The sequence below is a fragment of the Macaca fascicularis genome, chromosome 16 (assembly GCF_037993035.2).
Source record: "Macaca fascicularis isolate 582-1 chromosome 16, T2T-MFA8v1.1".
Taxonomy (NCBI): domain Eukaryota; kingdom Metazoa; phylum Chordata; class Mammalia; order Primates; family Cercopithecidae; genus Macaca; species Macaca fascicularis.
Genome location: NC_088390.1, coordinates 84,890,632 through 84,909,747, shown reverse-complemented (window position 1 = coordinate 84,909,747; position 19,116 = coordinate 84,890,632). Strand labels below are relative to the sequence as shown.

The window sequence follows — 19,116 nt, the reverse complement described above, 5'->3', positions numbered from 1 at the left end:
ACCACTATCCCTCTCCAGGACCCTTTCATCTTCCCAAACAGAAGCTCTGTCTCCTTTAAACAACAAGTCCCCATTCCCCCAGCCCCGCCCCTGGCAATCTCCATTCTTCTTTCTGCCCCTGACTTTGACTACTCTAGGGACCTCATGTAAGTGGAATCACACAGTATTTGTCCCTTCATGTCTGGCTTATTTTACTCAGCATCATGTCCTGAAGGTCTGTCCATGCTATAGCACATGTCAGAATTTCCTCTCTTTTTAAGAGTGCATCATATTCCGTTACACAGATGGACCAATGTTTTATGTACCTGTTCACGCATGGTTGGACACTTGGGTTGTCCTGATGGCTGCTGTGAACCTGGCTGTGCTCTGTTCAAGGTTTTGGGTCTCCAGGACCCTTCTTTTTCTCTTTTCCTTGGAGACAAAGTCTTGCTGTGTTGCTCAGGCTGGTCTTGAGCTCCTGGCCTCAGTCGATCCTCCCACCTCGGCCTCCCCAAGCCTTAGGATTACAAGCATGAGCCACCACACCTGGCCTATGTTTCTTAGAAAGTCGGCCCCATGGGCTGAGGGCGGTGGCTCACACGTGTAATTCCAGCACTTTGGGAGGCCAAGGCAGGCAGATCACAAGGTCAGGAGATCGAGACCATCCTGGCTAACACAGTGAAACCCCGTCTCTACTGAAAATACAAAAAATTAGCCAGGTGTGGTGGTGGGTGCCTGTAGTCCCAGCTACTCGGGAGGCTGAGGCAGGAGAATGGCGTGAACCTGGGAGGTGGAGCTTGCAGGGAGCTAAGATCATGCCACTGCACTCCAGCCTGGACGACAGAGCTCTGTGTCAGGAAAAAATAAAGTTGTCCCCGTGGCGGCGTGTGCTGGTAATCCCAGTTACTTGGGAGGCTGAGGCAAGAGAATTGCTTGAACCCAGGAGGCGGAGGTTGCAGTGAGCCGCAACTGCACCATTGCACTCCAGCCTGGGCGACAGAGCAAGACTCCGTCTCAAAGAAAAAAAAAAAAAGGTGGTCCCATGGCCCCATGGCCCCATGCTCTGGGTGATTGTGGAGGATGTCTCTAATTGAGGATCTTCTTACCAAGGCCCCTAAGCATGTCCTCACTCCTCCAGGTCGACCTTGCTGCTCAGTACATAAAGGCTGCTGTGAAGAACATTCCCTCGGTGTTCCTGATGACGGACTCCCAGGTGGCCGAGGAGCAGTTTCTGGTGCTGATTAATGACCTGCTGGCCTCAGGAGAGATCCCTGGGCTGTTTACGGAAGATGAGGTGGAGAACATCGTCTCCTCCATGCGACCCCAAGTCAAGTCCCTTGGCATGAACGACACTCGGGAAGCATGTTGGAAATTCTTCATCGAAAAAGTGCGCAGACAGCTCAAGGTGGGACTCCCGTCTTCGGCAGGGCCTCAGGAGCCCAGCTTGGCACCCATGGCCTACAGGGTTTAGGTTTTTGCTCTGCATAGAGCGGGGGGACTGATCTTTCATGGGATGTGAAATCCTGTTAGGAGAGTGTGAGGGGTGGGGCTATCTGATGAACCAGAGCCTGGAGACTTTTTCACGTGGGTCTGTAGAGGTATCTTGGGGCCAAAAGAAGTGTCTTACAGTCGTCCTTTGGTATCTGAGGAGGTTGGATTCCAGGACCCCCATGGATACCAGAATCCACGGAGGAATGGATGCTCAAGGCCCCGATATAAAACAGTGTCAAATTTTTGAACACGCTCCCCTCTACTTAAATCATCTCTAGATTACTTATAATACCTAATATAATGTAAAATGCTATGTGAATAGTTGTTATATTTTTATTTGTATTATTTTTTTAAAGAAATTTTCAGTCCATGGTTGGTTAAATCCACAGATGTGGACAGACAGCTGACTCTGTGTGGACTGCTCCCCACACACAGCTAGTTTAAGTAGATAAATGCACCTTGCACCTTGACTCTCTCTCTTTTTTTTTTTTTTTAATTTGAGATGGAGTTTCACTTGTTGCCCAGGCTGGAATGCAATGGTGCAATCTTAGCTCACTGCAACCTCAGCCTCCTGGGTTAAAATGATTCTCCAGCTTCAGCTTCCCAAATAGCTGGGATTATAGGTGCCCGCCACCACGCCCAGCTAAATTTTGTATTTTTAGTAAAGATGAGGTTTCACCATGGTGGCCAGGCTAGTCTAGAACTCCTGACCTCAGGTGATCCACCTGCCTCAGCCTCCCAAAGTGCTGCCTGACCACACCTTGACTTTTGACACTGCCTCTAGGGTAAGCAGGCTAAACTCCCCTAGTAGGACAGAGAACCCCTTGGATCTGTTGGCCTCGTCCTCTCCAGAGTTCAGTGGTGCTGCCCTTTGCAGGGTGCCAACCCCATAGCTTTCCTGGGCTGTCCAAAGGTGTCCCCTGATGGGCGCTGCCTGCTCCTGGATCCTCTTTGGTGCCCTGCCAGTGCCAGGTCTGTCCCACACCCTCACATCATCACGCAGTGAGAGGTGCAAAGTCAGCCAGGCAGTGAGCCACCGCCATGAGTAGCAGCATCTGTGCAACACCTACGCCATGAAAGGGGACCAGAGAGCAAGGGCAGCTGGGAGGCTGAGACCCATGACAAGGGAGGTCCTCATCTAGCCAGAGAGCCCCCCAGGCCCGTCTCCACAGCACCTTCTCCAGCTGGGGTCCCAGGGACTCCCTGCCCTTTCTTGGAATTAGCCACTCTCCCTCAGGGCCCAGCCGGGGACCCTTCCTGCTGAACTGAAGGGCTTGGAGTCTGGCCGGTTCTGGGGCCTCATCTGCCCAATGTGGGTGCCCACTCCCCATTCCTTCCTTTGCCTGACCTTTTTTTAGAGAGGCAAGGGCCCCTTTCGGAGGGATTGGGACTGCTAGCCAGAGGCACGAAGCCAGATGAGCATTTATCCACTACAATGCGGCCGCTGCCCTTCAAACCCAGAACTAAGATTGCGCTCCCCAGACCCTGGGCGGCTGAGCCAGGCAGGGAGCGTGGATTTCTGGAAGAGCTTTCTGCAGAGTGATGGATTAGGCCCCAGCACTGCAGTCCCAGTGGCCAGCGCATCTTTGTCTCCCACACCCAGGTGATCCTGTGTTTCTCCCCTGTGGGCTCCGTGCTGCGGGTACGAGCCAGAAAATTCCCAGCTGTGGTCAACTGCACGGCCATCGACTGGTTCCATGAGTGGCCGGAAGATGCCCTGGTGTCCGTCAGTGCGCGCTTCCTGGAGGAGACCGAGGGAATTCCGGTGAGTCACTGAGGCCACTTCTGCCAGAGTGCAGAGCCCAGAGGACAAGGACAGGTCCAAGGGCTGGCTCCCTGGGAGAGAAGGGCGCTGGGACTAGGGTGAGCCAAGTGAGGCGTCCACCTTGGGCTCAATGTTTAAGAGGCTACGAGAAACCTCAGGCATCAAGATAAGTGAGGTTTTAATGTAATATTTTTGAAAATCAAAATTAGCGCTAAAAAATTCACGATGAACAAACCATCAGAATTGTAAACCAAGGTGGGCTGTTGGGTATTTTTGTTTCATTGTCCTGCAGTCCTGTGCCAGCGAGGGGTGGTTTCCAATCAGCCCCTGTGTGGCCAAGGCTCCAGGGTCAGTTCAGGAGGGCTGAGGACACGCAGTGTGCGGACAGATCCGGCCACTCAGGCTTTCTACCTTTCCTTGAGCACTGGCTGGTGAGCCTGTATTTGCTGGGATAAGTATATACAAGGGCACACGCCATTGCCTCGTGCACCTCAGGGGAAATGACAGGTCCATCATTGCAGTCTCTTTTCATTGAAAGAGGTTGCCCAAGGCCGGGGGTGGTGGCTCACACCTGTAATCCCAGCACTTTGGGAGGCCAAGGCGGGCGGATCACTTGAGGTCAGGAGTTCGAGACCAACCTGGCCAACATGGTGAAACCCCATCTCTACCAGAAATATAAAAAATTAGCTGGGTGTGGTGGTGCGTGCCTGTAATCCTAGCTACTCCAGAGGCTAAGGCAGGAGAATCGCTTGAACCCAGGAGGCGGAAGTTTCAGTGAGCCGAGATTGTGCCACTGCACTCCAGCCTGGGCGACAGAGCAAGACTCCATCTCAAAAAAAAAAAACACAAAAAAACAATGAAAGATGGTGCCCATGTTCATTGTTGGAGCTCAATGCTTGGCTGGAAATTAACTGTAAACCCTGGCTCACTTTTGACCAACTCAGTAGGGGGCATGAGCAGCCCTTGGAATAAACCACCCTTTATTACCATGTCTTACTTCTTTTGAACACAGATGCAGTTATTAAGTAGGCTAGAATAAACCTGAAACTGGCTTCTCTTTTTCCTAGTTTTTTAAAGATGGGGAAAGAGCCTGCTTGCCAGCAGAGCTTCCATTTATGAGACTGGCCACTCCCAGTAACTCTGCAGCTCAGAGGTGTCCCTTGGAGCATAGATTTGGGTTTCTAGTTCCCGAGGCAGAGACTTCCTAGAAACAGGCATTGGCCCCATCACCAGCACTATATGTGCATCCTGAAATGTGTGTGTTGGATGAATTCATTACTTCTCAAAATGGCCTGAATTAAAATTAACATTGCTGAGACAATTTCTGGGGCAAAGCTCCCAGTGCCTGCCTTCAGGTAGATGGGCAGGCCCAGAGGGCTGGGGAAAGAGGTTCTAAATCCCAGGACCCAGCCTTAGTAATGAACAATAAATATTTGCAGAATTACCTGGGATATGAAAACATATTCTCAGCCTTGTACTTTTTCAGGTAGGCAGGTTTGTGAATGTGCACGCGTATATATACAGGTGTGTGAATGCGTGTGCACGTGTATAGATGCAGGTGTGTGAATGCACGTGTATAGATGCAGGTGTGTGAATGCGTGTGCACGTGTATAGATGCAGGCGTGTGAATGCGTGTGCACATGTATAGATGCAGGTGTGAATGCACGTGTATAGATGCAGGCGTGTGAATGCGTGTGCACGTGTATAGATGCAGGCGTGTGAATGCGTGTGCACGTGTATAGATGCAGGCGTGTGAATGCGTGTGCACGTGTATAGATGCAGGTGTGTGAATGCACGTGTATAGATGCAGGCGTGTGAATGCGTGTGCACGTGTATAGATGCAGGCGTGTGAATGCGTGTGCACGTGTATAGATGCAGGCGTGTGAATGCGTGTGCACGTGTATAGATGCAGGTGTGTGAATGTGTGTGCACGTGTATAGATGCAGGCGTGTGAATGTGTGTGCACGTGTATAGATGCAGGTGTGTGAATGCACGTGTATAGATGCAGGTGTGTGAATGTGTGTGCACGTGTATAGATGCAGGTGTGTGAATGCGTGTGCACGTGTATAGATGCAGGCGTGTGAATGCGTGTGCACGTGTACAGATGCAGGTGTGTGAATGCGTGTGCACATGTATAGATGCAGGTGTGTGAATGTGTGTGCACATATATGTGTGCATGTGTGCATGTATGCGTGTATGTGCATGTGCGCCCCCATACCTGGCTAACTTTTTATATTTTTGGTAGAGATGGGGTTTCACCATGTTGGCCAGGTTGGTCTCAAACTCCTGTATGCGTGTGTGTGTCAGAGATAATGATAATAAGCTCTGCTGTGTCCTGGGCACTGAGCTAAACCTTTCCATGGTGCAATGCCCACAAGAGCCCCAGGATCTGTTGCTTTCAGGAGCCCCTTTGGGCAGTCGAAGACACTGAGGTTGGTCTCGGGGCACCTTGTCCAGGGCTCCTGGTGAGTCCGGGGAGCTCCACTTTGCTGATTTGCAGGATGGGTTCCCAGGGATGACTGGCTGTCTCCTCTTTGTAGCGGGAAGTCAAGGCCTCCATCAGCTTCTTCATGTCCTACGTGCACACCACAGTCAACGAGATGTCCAGGGTGTACCTGGCTACTGAGAGGCGCTACAACTACACCACACCCAAAACCTTTCTGGAGCAGATCAAACTCTACCAGAACCTGCTGGCCAAGAAGAGAATGGAGCTTGTTGCCAAAATCGAGAGGCTGGAGAACGGCCTGATGAAGCTGCAGAGCACAGCTTCCCAGGTAGGAGAGGGGGGCCAGCTGCCAGCTCCTGTGCCGTCCCCCGGAGGCCTCGCAGGAGCCGCTACTGTCACAGGCTTCTACGGGCTGGTCACACCGGGGCTCAGCACTGCCGAAAGTAAGATGAGCCTCCTGCCTTTGAGAAGCATTCACTCCTAGGCCAGGGTTAGTATACTTGTCGTAACGAAAAAACAGGCTCAAAATACTTTCACAATGTTGATCATACAGAGGGCACATTATACAGGGGATGGCACCTGCCCCATGTGTGGTGAGATTTGATCATCATGCCCAATGTGGTCAATAAATATGCATCTGTTCATAAGTGCCATTCATACCATGGTGCCCGGCTCAAAAGCCTCCCTGGATCCTTTCCTTCATGCTGTGTTGATATGTAAGGGTTCTGCCTGCTTCAGATCTCCTCCATCATGCAGTCCCAGTCCTTCATCTTTATTGCCCACCACTGACACCTGTGAGGGGGCCTGAAAACAGCTGCCACCTCCCTGCTGGAGTTGTGAACAGACTGGCGCCTCCCATTCGCTTCCGGGGGAGCTTTCGCACCCCTGCCCCCCCCCCACAAACTCTCGCTGTCACTCTCCCACCAGCCTGGAGAGGCCCTGGCCAGCCCTGCTCAGCACTGCAACTCAGCTGGCATTTGAGACAGAGTCTCGCTCTGTCATCCAAGCTGGAATGCAGTGGTGCGATCATGGCTCACTGCAGCCTCAACTTCCTGGGCTCAAGCGATCCTCCCACCTCAGCCTCCCAGGTAGCTGGGACCACAGGTGCAGGCCACCATGCCTGGCTATATTTTTTATTATTATTTATACAGACAGGGTCTCACTATGTTGCCCGGGCTGCAGCTGATATTTTTCTTTTCAGTCACCTTGCCAACTCCTTTGAGCACCAGGAATGTCTCATACTTGTGACCCTGTGTACACAGTCAGAGCTCAATACCTGCTTTTAAGATATTGAAAAGACTCTCCAAACCCAGTCACTGGGAGTCGTAAGACACAGCCCTGCCGTTCTGCCCCTCTGTGGCTCCCACCCCTCGTCTGCCCAGTGCAGGGCGGCGTATGTTGGCTGCGGCCCACGCTTGCTGTTTCTTGGTTTCTCCTTCCCCAGGTAGATGACTTGAAAGCGAAGCTGGCGATTCAGGAGGCTGAGCTCAAGCAGAAGAATGAGAGTGCAGATAAACTGATCCAGGTGGTCGGCATCGAGACCGAGAAGGTCAGCAAAGAGAAGGCCATTGCTGACGAGGAAGAAGTCAAGGTCGAGGTCATCAATAAGGTAGGTGAAGGCAGCCCAGCGTGGCCTCAGGACGGCTGCTGCGCTGGCCAGGCCTCCTGAGCTTCCCCATGCGTTCAGGTGCCACCGACAGGCATAGGAAAGGCTGAGACTTACATAGAAGGACAAGGTTCCTAAACCAGTGGGACCCCGAAGGAGGAGTCTCTCCCAGGTGAGGACCCCCACTCAGAGGCAGGCTTTCCTTAGAATTAACGCCCATCGGCCGGGCGCGGTGGCTCAAGCCTGTAATCCCAGCACTTTGGGAGGCCGAGATGGGCGGATCACGAGGTCAGGAGATCGAGACCGTCCTGGTTAACATGGTGAAACCCCGTCTCTACTAAAAAAAAAAATACAAAAAACTAGCCGGGCGAGGTGGCGGATGCCTGTAGTCCCAGCTACTCGGGAGGCTGAGGCAGGAGAATGGCGTGAACCCGGGAGGCGGAGCTTGCAGTGAGCTGAGATCCGGCCACTGCACTCCAGCCTGGGTGACAGCGCGAGACTCCGTCTCAAAAAAAAAAAAAAAAAAAAAGAATTAACGCCCATCCCTGTGGCCGAGCTCCTCAACATTCAGCCCTCAGCCCACGGTGGCAGCCTCACCAGGAGCTTGTGAGAAATGCAGGCTCTCGGGCCCCAGCTTAGCTCTGCTCAATAGGGCCTGCATGTTAACGAAATGCCTGCGATCCATGAGCATGGGAGGGGTTGAGAAGACCTGGCTGGAGCCTGGTCCTCAAACGTGCGGCACCAGACCCCCCTACCCCCGCCACAGAAGGTAGGACGTTGCTGGCCTCGGGTGGGCTCCTTGCTGGTTTTGGGGGTGGCTGAGGTTGAGAACCACTGCTTAGGGGGGGTGTCTTCATCATCTTTGGAGCCTGAAGGTCACAGCATCAGTGGTGTAGCTTCTCATCACCCCTCCCTGGGTGCTTTTTTTGTCGTCAGTCCCACGTCTGGGTAATTATTTAAGAGCGTTCCAGTCATTGCCCACTGTCTCCTGAGTGAATGAATGAGTATGTGCATGGATGAAGGAGTTGCTACTTTCTTGGGGCGGGGGGTAAGCTATATACTCTGAGATGTTCCATTTTGGATGGATTATGAAACAGCCCCAGAAACAATAAGACTGCAAAGTCAGGGTGGTCTGGGTGGCCCCTGGATTTCCCCTCCCATCTTGGAACTCAAGAATCCCACCCAACTGCCAAGGCATTGCTCATTCTGCCCTGAGCGCCGTGGGGCAGAGCAGAGGAGGCAGGGAGGATGGTGGGCTCCAGACAGGGGCCAAGTACACACGGAGGGATGTTGGCAAAGGAGCTCAGTCAGCAAATGCAGCAAATGTGAGTGGTAGCCAGAGGGGCAGCCTCTTTTGTGGAGCTCAGACCTGCTGGGGCCTGGGCCGCCCCTCACCACTGCTGCCTACACATGCACATATGCACATACACGCATGCGCATACACATACATGCACACACATGCACACATATACTCATGCACACACATACACACATGCACGTACACGCCCCCACAGGTAGATGGACAGACCTGCAGTAACCTCTCCTGTCCATCTTCCTTCCAGAATGTCACCGAGAAGCAAAAGGCCTGTGAAACAGATCTGGCCAAAGCAGAACCGGCCCTACTGGCAGCCCAGGAGGCTCTGGACACTCTGAATAAGGTAAAGGGGGAGGGAAAGAAAGGGGACCCCTGGCCTGGGTGGAGAGGAAGCGGCCTTCACTGCTGGCATGGGTGGTGACGCGCTCACGGCGGCTTCCTTGGGGCATCGCCGAGGACCCAGTCCAAACTCCCGTCGGACCCATCCTGTCTGTCGTTTGCAGAACAACCTGACAGAGCTGAAGTCCTTCGGGTCCCCCCCAGATGCCGTGGTCAACGTCACCGCCGCCGTCATGATTCTGACCGCACCTGGGGGCAGGATCCCCAAGGACAAGAGCTGGAAGGCGGCCAAGATCATGATGGGCAAGGTGGACACCTTCCTAGACTCCCTGAAGAAGTTCGACAAGGAGCACATCCCCGAGGCCTGCCTGAAGGCCTTCAAGTGAGTCGGGGCTGGGCCTTGCGGCCGGGGCTTCCCTCCGATTCTCCATCAGGCCAAGGCAGGGTGCTGAGGGTGAAGTGTGGCCTCAGGCTCCTGGGGCCTGTGGCTCAAAATCTAGGCAACCCCTTCCCCATACAGCACCCCAAGAACACAGCTGACAAGCTCAGCAGTGGGAACCCTCAGGCCACAGGTCTGAGAGAGAGGCCGGCCAGGCCCCACAGAGGTCAGCCCCTGTGAGAGCAGCTGACCACATGAGCACATGTATTGCACACATGAATACATGTGAGCACAAATGCACACATGCACACATAAAAAATGCACACATGTGCACACATACACATGTATACATAATCACACGTGTGCACACATGTACACGTGAATGCAGTGCACGCATACAAAACATACATGCGCACACGTGTACATATAAGCACAAACATGCATGCACATATGTACATATGAATGCAGTGCACAGAGAGTGCACACACATGTGCTCACATACACATGTACACACACAAGCATGCACATGCATGCACACATGAACATGTGTACACATGAATGCAGTACACATAAAATATACATGTGCACAGATGCACATGTGCGCACACACATGCACACAGGCACGCACAGCGAGTGGCCACAGGCCTGGGGCTCTGCCATGCATCTTTCTTTTGCTGGCCTGACTGTAAAGGTCCTACATCTGGAGGGGCAGGACTGGCAATGGCTCCTTCTGGGATGAGCCATGGGACTTGGGAAGGGTGCCATGGGGACTCCGCCTTTCATCCCATAAATGTCAACACGTTGGCATTCTTGGGGTGCTCCACTCTGTAAGTGCCCAGCCTGTTCCCCACCCCGTGTGGCTCCTCACTGGCCATCCCCTAGGAGGCCAACTTCAGGGTGCCCAGACTGAGAAAGACCAGACCCCAGTGACCCCAGCTAGGACCCCAAAACCTCTCAGCTCCATGTGGGAGGAAGAGGGTGGGACTGCTGCGAGACATCTTGTAAGTAAAGAATAAAGTATAAGAGAAACCAACAAGAACGCCTGGAGGGCTACACCAGGGTGTGCCACCGCCAATCAACATTTGATCTATTTCTTTTCCGTCTTTTTTCTAAGGTTTTTTTTTGTTTGTTTTTGTTTTTTAATATATAGTTGAAATAATACTAGGCTGGGCGCTGTGACTCACACCTGTAATCTCAGGACTTCGGGAGGCCTAGGCAGGGGGATCATGAGGTTAGGAGTTTGAGATCAGCCTGGCCAACATGGTGAAACCCCGTTTCTACTAAAAATACAAAAATTAGCCCAGTGTGGTGGCGCATGCCTGTAATCCCAGCTACTCAGGAGGCTGAGGCAGGGGAATCGTTTGAATCCAGGAGTCAGAGGTTGTAGTGAGCCGAGATCACGCCATTGCACCCAGCCTGGGCGACATAGTGAGATTCCATCTCAAAAAGAAAAGATAATACTGTACACATATGTTTATTCCGCTTTTTTTACTTAATATTATCACACCAAAAAGAAAAAAAAAACCAACACTTTTCCCTATGTTATTAAAAACACTTCTTAGCCAGGCACGGTGGTGCATGCCCGTAGTCCCAGCTACTCGGGAGGCTGAGGCATAACAATCACTTGAACCTGGGAGGTGGAGCTTGCAGTGAGCCAAGATCACACCACTGCACTCCAGCCTGGGCAACAGAGTGAGACTCCATCTCAAAAACAAAAACAATAAAACACTTCAAGGCTGGGTACGGTGGCCCACACCTTTAATCTTTAATCCCAGCATTTTGAGAGGCCAAAGCAGGAGAACCACCTGAGCCCAGGAGTTCGAGACCAGCCTGGGCAACAAAGAGGACCCCGTCTTGACAAAAAAAAATTAAAATTAGCCAGTCGTGGTGGTATGTGCCTATAGTCCCAGCTATTCAGGAGGCTAAGGTGGGAGGATCACTTGAGCCTAGGAGGATAAGGCTGCCATGAGCCGTGATCACACCACTGCACTCCAGCCTGGGCGACACAGTGAGACCCTGTCTCCAAAAGAAAAAAAAAACCCAATAAATATGATTTTCTTAACTTTTGTATGTATGATCTTACCATACGGGAATCATAATTTACTTAGCACTTCCTGCTTCATTGAGTATTTAGGCTGTTTTTGTTTTGTTGTTATAAATGAGGCCTCAATAAATGCCTCCTCCTATCACCCCGCAAGCTTCTGCACTGTTCCCTGCCCACACGGTGTGGTGTGTGTCTGGGAGATGCACGCTCATTTTAATATTAGCCTACACAAAGCATAAGTAGACCAGAGCGAGAAATGATGGGCTCTGTTCCCAACCTCGATTTCAATCACGTTTCAATGAACATTTTGAATTATCCATTCAGATTTCTTTCTGCAGGCAGTTCAGTTCATATGTAATGATGTTGGTGTCATTTTTAAAAACACTAGTTTCTACAGTGCCTAAGCTGCACCTATGGGCATTTTTCTTGGTCACTGTACCATCCCCCAAAGTATAACACCTGCCACATCATCTCTTCTGAGTCTCATCCCTCTTAACCTTATAGTTTTAGTCTCCTGGTGCCCGACTTGGAAAACTGGGCAATGCCACTGTGGGGCAATGGGAGTGGCAGAGTGGAGCCAGTGGGGCATGGCCTCTAGGGCCAGCCTGACTGTGTGAATCCCAGCGTTGCCCCTCCAGAGCTGTGCCACCCTGGGCAAGACACTCAGCCTCTCTGGGCCCATTTTGCCGGAGCAGGACAGGGTGACGACTCCGGCCCACTGGTGTTCTCTCGCTAGGCCCTACCAAGGCAACCCGACGTTCGACCCCGAGTTCATCCGCTCCAAGTCCACGGCCGCCGCCGGCCTCTGCTCCTGGTGCATCAACATCGTCCGCTTCTACGAGGTCTACTGCGACGTGGCGCCCAAGAGGCAGGCCTTGGAGGAGGCTAATGCAGAGCTGGCAGAGGCGCAAGAGAAGCTGTCCCGGATCAAAAACAAGATTGCCGTAAGTGCCGGCTCGCTCCCGTCTCTCTGAAACACCAGAGCCACTTGCTTGCGCTGCCGGTCAATATCTCTGTTTAAAATGGGTTGGCACGGCCCGCCGTCGTGAATTATTCAGCAGCGTGAGAGGATGCAGGCAGAGGCAGGGGCCAGACGGTGCCGGGAGCTGCTTGGTGTCCTTGGCCTCCATGCTCCAGAGGGCTCTCAGCCTTTATGGGAGCCTCTTAGACACTCAATGCTCACAGGACCCAGCCCTGCTGCCGCTGCAGCGTGCTACAGATGCCTCGTGGGGTTTTCCAGCAGCTTTCCAACTTGGTTTTGCAGGAACTTAACGCCAACCTGAGCAACCTAACCTCAGCGTTTGAAAAAGCAACGGCTGAGAAAATCAAGTGTCAGCAGGAGGCCGATGCCACGAACAGGGTGATCTTACTGGCGAACAGGTATTGGCTCCTCCCCGAGACCACCCTCCTGCTCTCAGACCCCTGAAAAGGGACAAGCCCACACAACTGCCTTGGGAGGAAGAGGAGGAAGTCCAGGTGGAAGCAGCCAGGTTGCCACTTTGACTTCTTGAGCTCAAAGTAATTAGGATAAACCTTGGCCTCCTGCATAGTCAGGGGCCTCCACAAAATATGACCTATCGCGTGGTTCCAAGTAACCCACGCTGGCCTGGGACACTGGGTCCCACGGGGCTTGCTCCAGGGGCATTACTTGGTCATAACCCACTGTCACCCACCACGTGGCTTCCAGGGTCACTTTGCAGCCAGCAGACAGTCATTTCACGGATTACATCACGGTTTGGGACTCCAGAGTAGTGTCGTCCACTAGGGACATAATGCCAGATGTGGATGTGTCACCTTAACTTTTCCAGCAGCCACATTTAAAAAGTACAGAGGCTGGCTGGGTGCAGTGGCTCATGCCTGTAATCCCAGCAGTTTCGGAGGCTGAGGCAGGTGGATCACTGGAGGTCAGCGTTCAAGACCAGCCTGGCCAACATGATGAAACCCCATCTTACTAAAAATACCAAAACTAGCCAGGCAAGCCGGGCATGGTGGCTCACGCCTGTAATCCCAGCACTTCGGGAGGCCAAGGTGGGTGGATCACCTGAGGACAGGAGTTCAAGACCAGCCTGGCCAACATGGTGAAACCCCATCTCTACTAAAAATAGAAAAATTAGCTGGGTGTGGTGGCGGGCGCCTGTTATCCCAGCTATTTGGGAAGCTGAGGCAAGAGAATCACTTGAACCCAGGAGGTGGAGGTTGCAGTGAGCCAAGATTATGCCATTGTACTCCAGCCTGGGCAACAGGAGTGAAACTGTCTAAAAAAAAAAAAAAAAAGGCATGGCGGTGCACACCTGTAGTCCCAGCACTTGGAGGGCTGAGGTGGGAGTTTGAAAGTTTGAAACCAGCCTGAGCAACATAGTGACACCCCATCTCTACAAAAAAACATTTTTAAGTACAAAGAAATAGTTATAATTTTATTTAACCCCAAATATCCAAGATATTATTTCAACAGGTAACTAATATAAAAATTATCAATGAGGTATTTCCTGTGCTTGTTTTCATTCTGAGCCTTGACACCCTGCATATCTTTTTCTTTTTTTTTTTTTTTTAATTTTTTTTGGAGACAGAGTCTCACTCCGTCACCCAGGCTGCAGTGCATGGCATGATCTTGGCTCACTGCAACCTCCATCTCCCGGGTAATTCTTGTGCCTCAGTCTCCTGAGTAGCTGGGGCCACAGATGCACGCCACCACGCCCAGCTAATTTTTATATTTTTAGTAGAGACGGGGTTTCACCATGTTGGCCGGAGTGGTCTCAAATTCCTCAGGTGATCCACCTGCCTCATCCTCCCAAAGTGCTGCGATTACAGGCGTGAGCCACCACGCTCAGCCAAGAAACACGATTTGGGCTTCTCTAAAGCATTTCCTCCCCAAAACTCCCCAAAAGCATTTTCATCGTTGAGCCACTGAGCCAGGTGCCAACGGGAAACTCTGAAGATTCACAGAGGTGCAGAGGTGGAGGCTTGTCTGGTCCAGTCCTTTCACCGATGCAAATATGTTTTATTCTCTCTCGTTCCGCTTCAGGCTGGTGGGGGGATTAGCATCGGAAAATGTCCGCTGGGCTGAGTCTGTGGAGAACTTCAGGAGCCAGGGGGTCACACTGTGTGGGGACGTCCTGCTCATCTCTGCCTTCGTGTCCTACGTGGGCTACTTCACCAAGAAATACCGGAATGAGCTGATGGAGAAATTCTGGATCCCTTACATACATAACTTAAAGGTAAGGAGTGGAGTCCTGGCCAGGCGCGGTGGCTCACGACTGTAATGCCAGCACTTTGGGAGGCCGAGGCGGACGGATTACTTGAGGCCAGGAGTTCATGAGCCGCCTGGCCAACATGGTGAAACCCCATCTCTATTAAGCATACAAAAAAAAAAAATTAGCCAGATGTGGTGGGGAGCGCCTTAATCCCAGCTACTGGGGAGGCTGAGGCAGGAGAATCGCTTGAACCTTGGAGGCGGAGGTTGCAGTGAGGAGAGAGCGCACCACTGCAATCCAGCCTGGGTGATAGAGCAAGACCTAGTCTTTTAAAAAAAAAAAAAATGTGGAGTCCTATTCATCACTCAGGAAATCTGGGGAGGTCCCAGCAGGGCAGAACCAGCCACACGGCACCTTGACTTCTGTGATGAGGCTCAGGCCCCTTTGGGGATAAGAATGTAGCCCAGTGGCATTGCGCGGTGGCTCACGCCTGTAATCCCAGCACTTTGGGAGGCTGAGGTGGGTAGATCACCTGAGGTCAGGAGTTCAAGACCAGCCTGGCCAACATGGTGAAACCCCATCTCTATTAAAAATACAAAAATTAGGCTGGGCGTGGTGGCTCACATCTGTAATCCCAGCACTTTGGGGACGCCAAGGCGGGCGGATCACCTGAGGTCAGGAGTTCAAAACCAGCCTGGCCAACATGGTAAAACCTCGTCTCTACTAAAACTACAAAAATTAGCTGGGTGTGTTGGTGGGCACCTGTAATCCCAACTACCTGGGAGGCTAAGTCAGGAGAATCTCTTGAACTCGAGAGGCAGAGGTTATGGTGGGCCAGGATCACGCCACTGCACTCCAGCCTGGGTGACAGAGTAAGACTCTGTCTGGGGGCAAAAAAAAAGAACATGGCCCAGTGTTGCTGTGCTGACGTCGTTTCTGGCCGAGTTACAAAGCTGCTCTGTCCAGAGTGATGGAAATGGCTGGCTTCTCCCAGGTCGTCCGGCTGGTCCACGCCTAACCGCAGCACCAGACACAGCATGATTTGGAGAGCTGTTTTCTAGTAATAAGGTCGCATCACCCCTTCTAAGAAAGTGTGCCTCCCTGGGCAGGTCCCCATCCCGATCACAAATGGCCTGGATCCCTTGAGCCTGCTGACAGATGATGCGGACGTGGCCACCTGGAACAACCAGGGCCTCCCCAGCGACCGCATGTCCACCGAGAATGCCACCATCCTGTGCAACACGGAGCGGTGGCCGCTGATTGTGGACGCCCAGCTCCAAGGAATCAAGTGGATCAAAAACAAATACAGCAGTGAACTGAAAGCCATCCGCCTGGGACAGAAGAGGTGTGTGCAGGCGCAGGACCTGGACCAAAGCCCCCCACTGCTCGGAAGCATGCCTTAGGCATTTCAAATTGGTTCCATGGATGGGTGGGTCTTTAAATATAAGTACTAGCCCACAGGTTTTAAATTTGACCCCGGGGAACAGCAGCAGTAGTAAAGAATGAAATTAGGAGCTCTTTTCCCTTCCCCTGTCCCCATCACCCGCTGCTCCTGCAGGGAAAGGAGAGTGAGACGGAGGCTCAGGCCGGGGGTTGCCTCCCACTTGGCCATTTGCTGGCTGGAGGCTTGAGGTGGTCACATTCTTGGGTCTTGTGGTCTGTGTTCTCATCACAGATGAGAAACAATGGCTGTTAAACGACACAGGTACAGTGACGCCCTGTCTTCCTAGCAGTGCTGGAAAATCCAATGGCGTGTGGCTATGAAAACATTTGCCTCTGTGGCCATAAAGCTACTCAAAGCTGCTTCCAGGCCGGGCGCAGTGGCTCATCCGTGTAATCTCAGCACTCTGTTGGGGAGGCCAAGGCAGGAGGATTGCTTGAGCTCAGGAGTTTGAGACTGGCCTGGGCAACATAGTGAGACCTCATCTCTCCAAATAATAAAAAAAAAAACCTAGTTGGTTGTGGTGGCATGAGCCTGTAGTCCTGTAGTCCTGTAGTCCTGTAGTCCTGTAGTCCTGTAGTTCCAGCTATTCAGGAGGCTGAGATGGGAGGATCACTTGAGCCTGGGAGGTCAAGGTTGCAGTGAACCCTGTTCACGCCACTGCACTCCAGCCTGGGTGAGAGAATGAGACCCTGTCTCAAAAAACAAAACAAAGCAAAACTTTCCATTTTCATCTCCACTCCCATAAGAGCACAGGGGCAGTTTACAAAGAAGCCCCTCGGCTCCTTTCAGGAAAGGGTGAGCTGTTGGGAACAAGTTGTAGGCTCCTAGGTCACCACTCGCTTGGCGCTGTCTCGCTCGGAGGGCAGGGGCTGCTAGTCGGCGCGTGCGCGCACCGCTCCATCACGAGGCCCTCTGCCGTGAACCAGCTTCCGTGCTGTGCCCGCAGCTACCTGGATGTCATCGAGCAGGCCATCTCGGAAGGGGACACCTTGCTCATTGAGAACATCGGCGAAACCGTGGACCCCGTGCTGGACCCTCTACTGGGCAGGAACACAATTAAAAAGGGAAAGTGAGTTGTTTCCATCTGCGTGGCTTGAGCCAGGTAAACATGTTCGGGCCCGAGGCCTGGGCATGTGCATGTAGGGAAGACGCCCGGAATGCCCTTTGCTTCCCTGGTAAGCAGCAGGGGCTTTGACAAAATGCCGACTGGAGGGAAGGAGCCCCCAGCTCCCGAGGAAAGACTGGAAAGGGGCCACATCCCCATTAGGGAACATCTCCGCCACCGTTTTATCAGTGATCACCTCCAGACGGTGAGGCTTGGAGGTGATGTCTTTCTTCTTTCTGTTCTTAGGCATTTTGCAAATCTTGGGACTGCATTACCTTTAAAAATTCACACGAAATTCACACAACATAAAATTAACCATATTAAAGTGCACAATTCAAGAGCATTTAGTACACTCACAATCTTGTACAAACACATCTGTCCAGTTGCACATTTTCAGCACCCCGAAAGGAAGCCCCACACCCACTGTTCTTCTTCATTCCCCCTCCCTCCTGAGCCCTGGACACCCACTAGTCTGCTTTCTGTGTCTGTGGATTTGCCTATTCTGGACATTTCCTCTGAATAGAATCAAGCAACATGTGTCTTTTTGTGTCTGGCTCTTTTTACTCAGCATTTTTTGTTTGTTTTTTGAGACGGAGTCTTGCTCTGTCGTCCAGGCTGGAGTCCAGTGGTGCAATCTCTGCTCACTGCAGCCTCTGCCTCCCGTTCAAGTGATTCTCCTGCCTCAGCCTCCCAAGTAGCTGGGATTACAGGCACACATCACCACGCCTGGCTAATTTTTGTATTTTTAGTAGAGATGGGGTTCCCCATGTTGGCCAGGATGATCTCGAACTCCTGACCTCAGGTGATCCACCTGCCTTGGCCTCCCAAAGTGCTGGGATTACAGGAGGGAGCCACCGCGCCTGGCCTTTACTTAGCATGTTTTTAGGGGTCATGCATGTGGTTGCACGTGTCAGTCCTTCATTCCTCTTTATGGCAGGATCACATTCCATGTGTGGCTGTGCGCATTTGTTTGTCCACTCATCAGTTGATGCATGGAGCTCGCATTATTCACTTTACAATTTTAAAAAATTAAATCTACCTTAAAAAAATGTAAATGTCAGAGCTGACAGGAGCCACCTTTAAATGCAGAGATGCATGCAGAAACCCAGAACAGGGTGGCAAATCGATATGCCGAGGTCCTAGACTCTGGGAAGGGCCTGGTGTGAGTGCTGAGGGGTTAAGTTAGCCAGAGGCCCCTCAAAGTGAGCCCAGCTACAAAGAGGGGAGAGGAGGGTGTAGGGTTGGAGAGAGGCACCCCCCACAGTGGATGAGCAGACCCCGGGTTGCAGTCCTGGGAGCTTCCAGGATGGACTGATGTTACAAATGGGTCTGGGTCGGGGCTCCCAGAGGAGCACAGCGTGCAGCCAGAGGGGCGTAAACCCTGCTGCAAAGATGAGCCTGACCACCCAAGGAAAGAGCAGGTGCATCTCGCAGAAGGGCCCACGTCACAGGCCGGGGAGGAGGACCAGACAAGGAGAGGTGCAGTGCTCTTCCAGGGACCAGAAGGAGGGCTCAAGGTGGCGGCCTGGCCTGGGGCGGGGGTGAAAGGTGGTCTGTGCTTGTGTTCCTCTCCCCTGGCCACTGGGAGGCCCACTAACCCTTTCCTCCGCTAACCCCAGGTACATTAAGATTGGCGACAAGGAGGTGGAGTACCACCCCAAGTTCCGCCTGATCCTGCACACCAAGTACTTCAACCCGCACTACAAGCCAGAGATGCAGGCTCAGTGCACCCTCATCAACTTCCTGGTCACCAGGGATGGACTCGAGGACCAACTCTTGGCCGCTGTGGTGGCCAAAGAGCGCCCAGATCTAGAACAGCTGAAGGTAACGGCCTCAAGGTCGGTCACACGGGAGGAGGGGCCGTCCCACGCAGAGGGGGCCGGGTCACCGTGAGGCCCCGAGCAGGGCCACCAGCCCGGTGTGTGTTGTTGCTTCTCTCTGAAGGTGCCTCAGTATGTCCCGGGGCATCGCAGCTTCTCGTACGACAGGATGGGTCATTTCCTTCCCCGCTG

General features: G+C 52.5%; 1 protein-coding gene across 1 annotated transcript in view; it reads left to right on the top strand.

Annotated features, from left to right (window-relative positions):
* DNAH17 (dynein axonemal heavy chain 17) overlaps positions 1 to 19,116 on the top strand; it is a 171,464-nt gene that overhangs the window by 112,070 nt on the left and 40,278 nt on the right. Inside the window, exons 55-66 of the mRNA XM_045376584.3 lie at positions 1,118 to 1,384; positions 3,074 to 3,235; positions 5,776 to 6,009; positions 7,126 to 7,290; positions 8,850 to 8,945; positions 9,106 to 9,323; positions 12,101 to 12,308; positions 12,629 to 12,744; positions 14,387 to 14,579; positions 15,665 to 15,900; positions 16,946 to 17,068; positions 18,724 to 18,928. Coding sequence (XP_045232519.2) covers positions 1,118 to 1,384; positions 3,074 to 3,235; positions 5,776 to 6,009; positions 7,126 to 7,290; positions 8,850 to 8,945; positions 9,106 to 9,323; positions 12,101 to 12,308; positions 12,629 to 12,744; positions 14,387 to 14,579; positions 15,665 to 15,900; positions 16,946 to 17,068; positions 18,724 to 18,928 — 2,223 coding nt within the window. The remainder of the gene's footprint in view (positions 1 to 1,117; positions 1,385 to 3,073; positions 3,236 to 5,775; positions 6,010 to 7,125; positions 7,291 to 8,849; positions 8,946 to 9,105; positions 9,324 to 12,100; positions 12,309 to 12,628; positions 12,745 to 14,386; positions 14,580 to 15,664; positions 15,901 to 16,945; positions 17,069 to 18,723; positions 18,929 to 19,116) is intronic.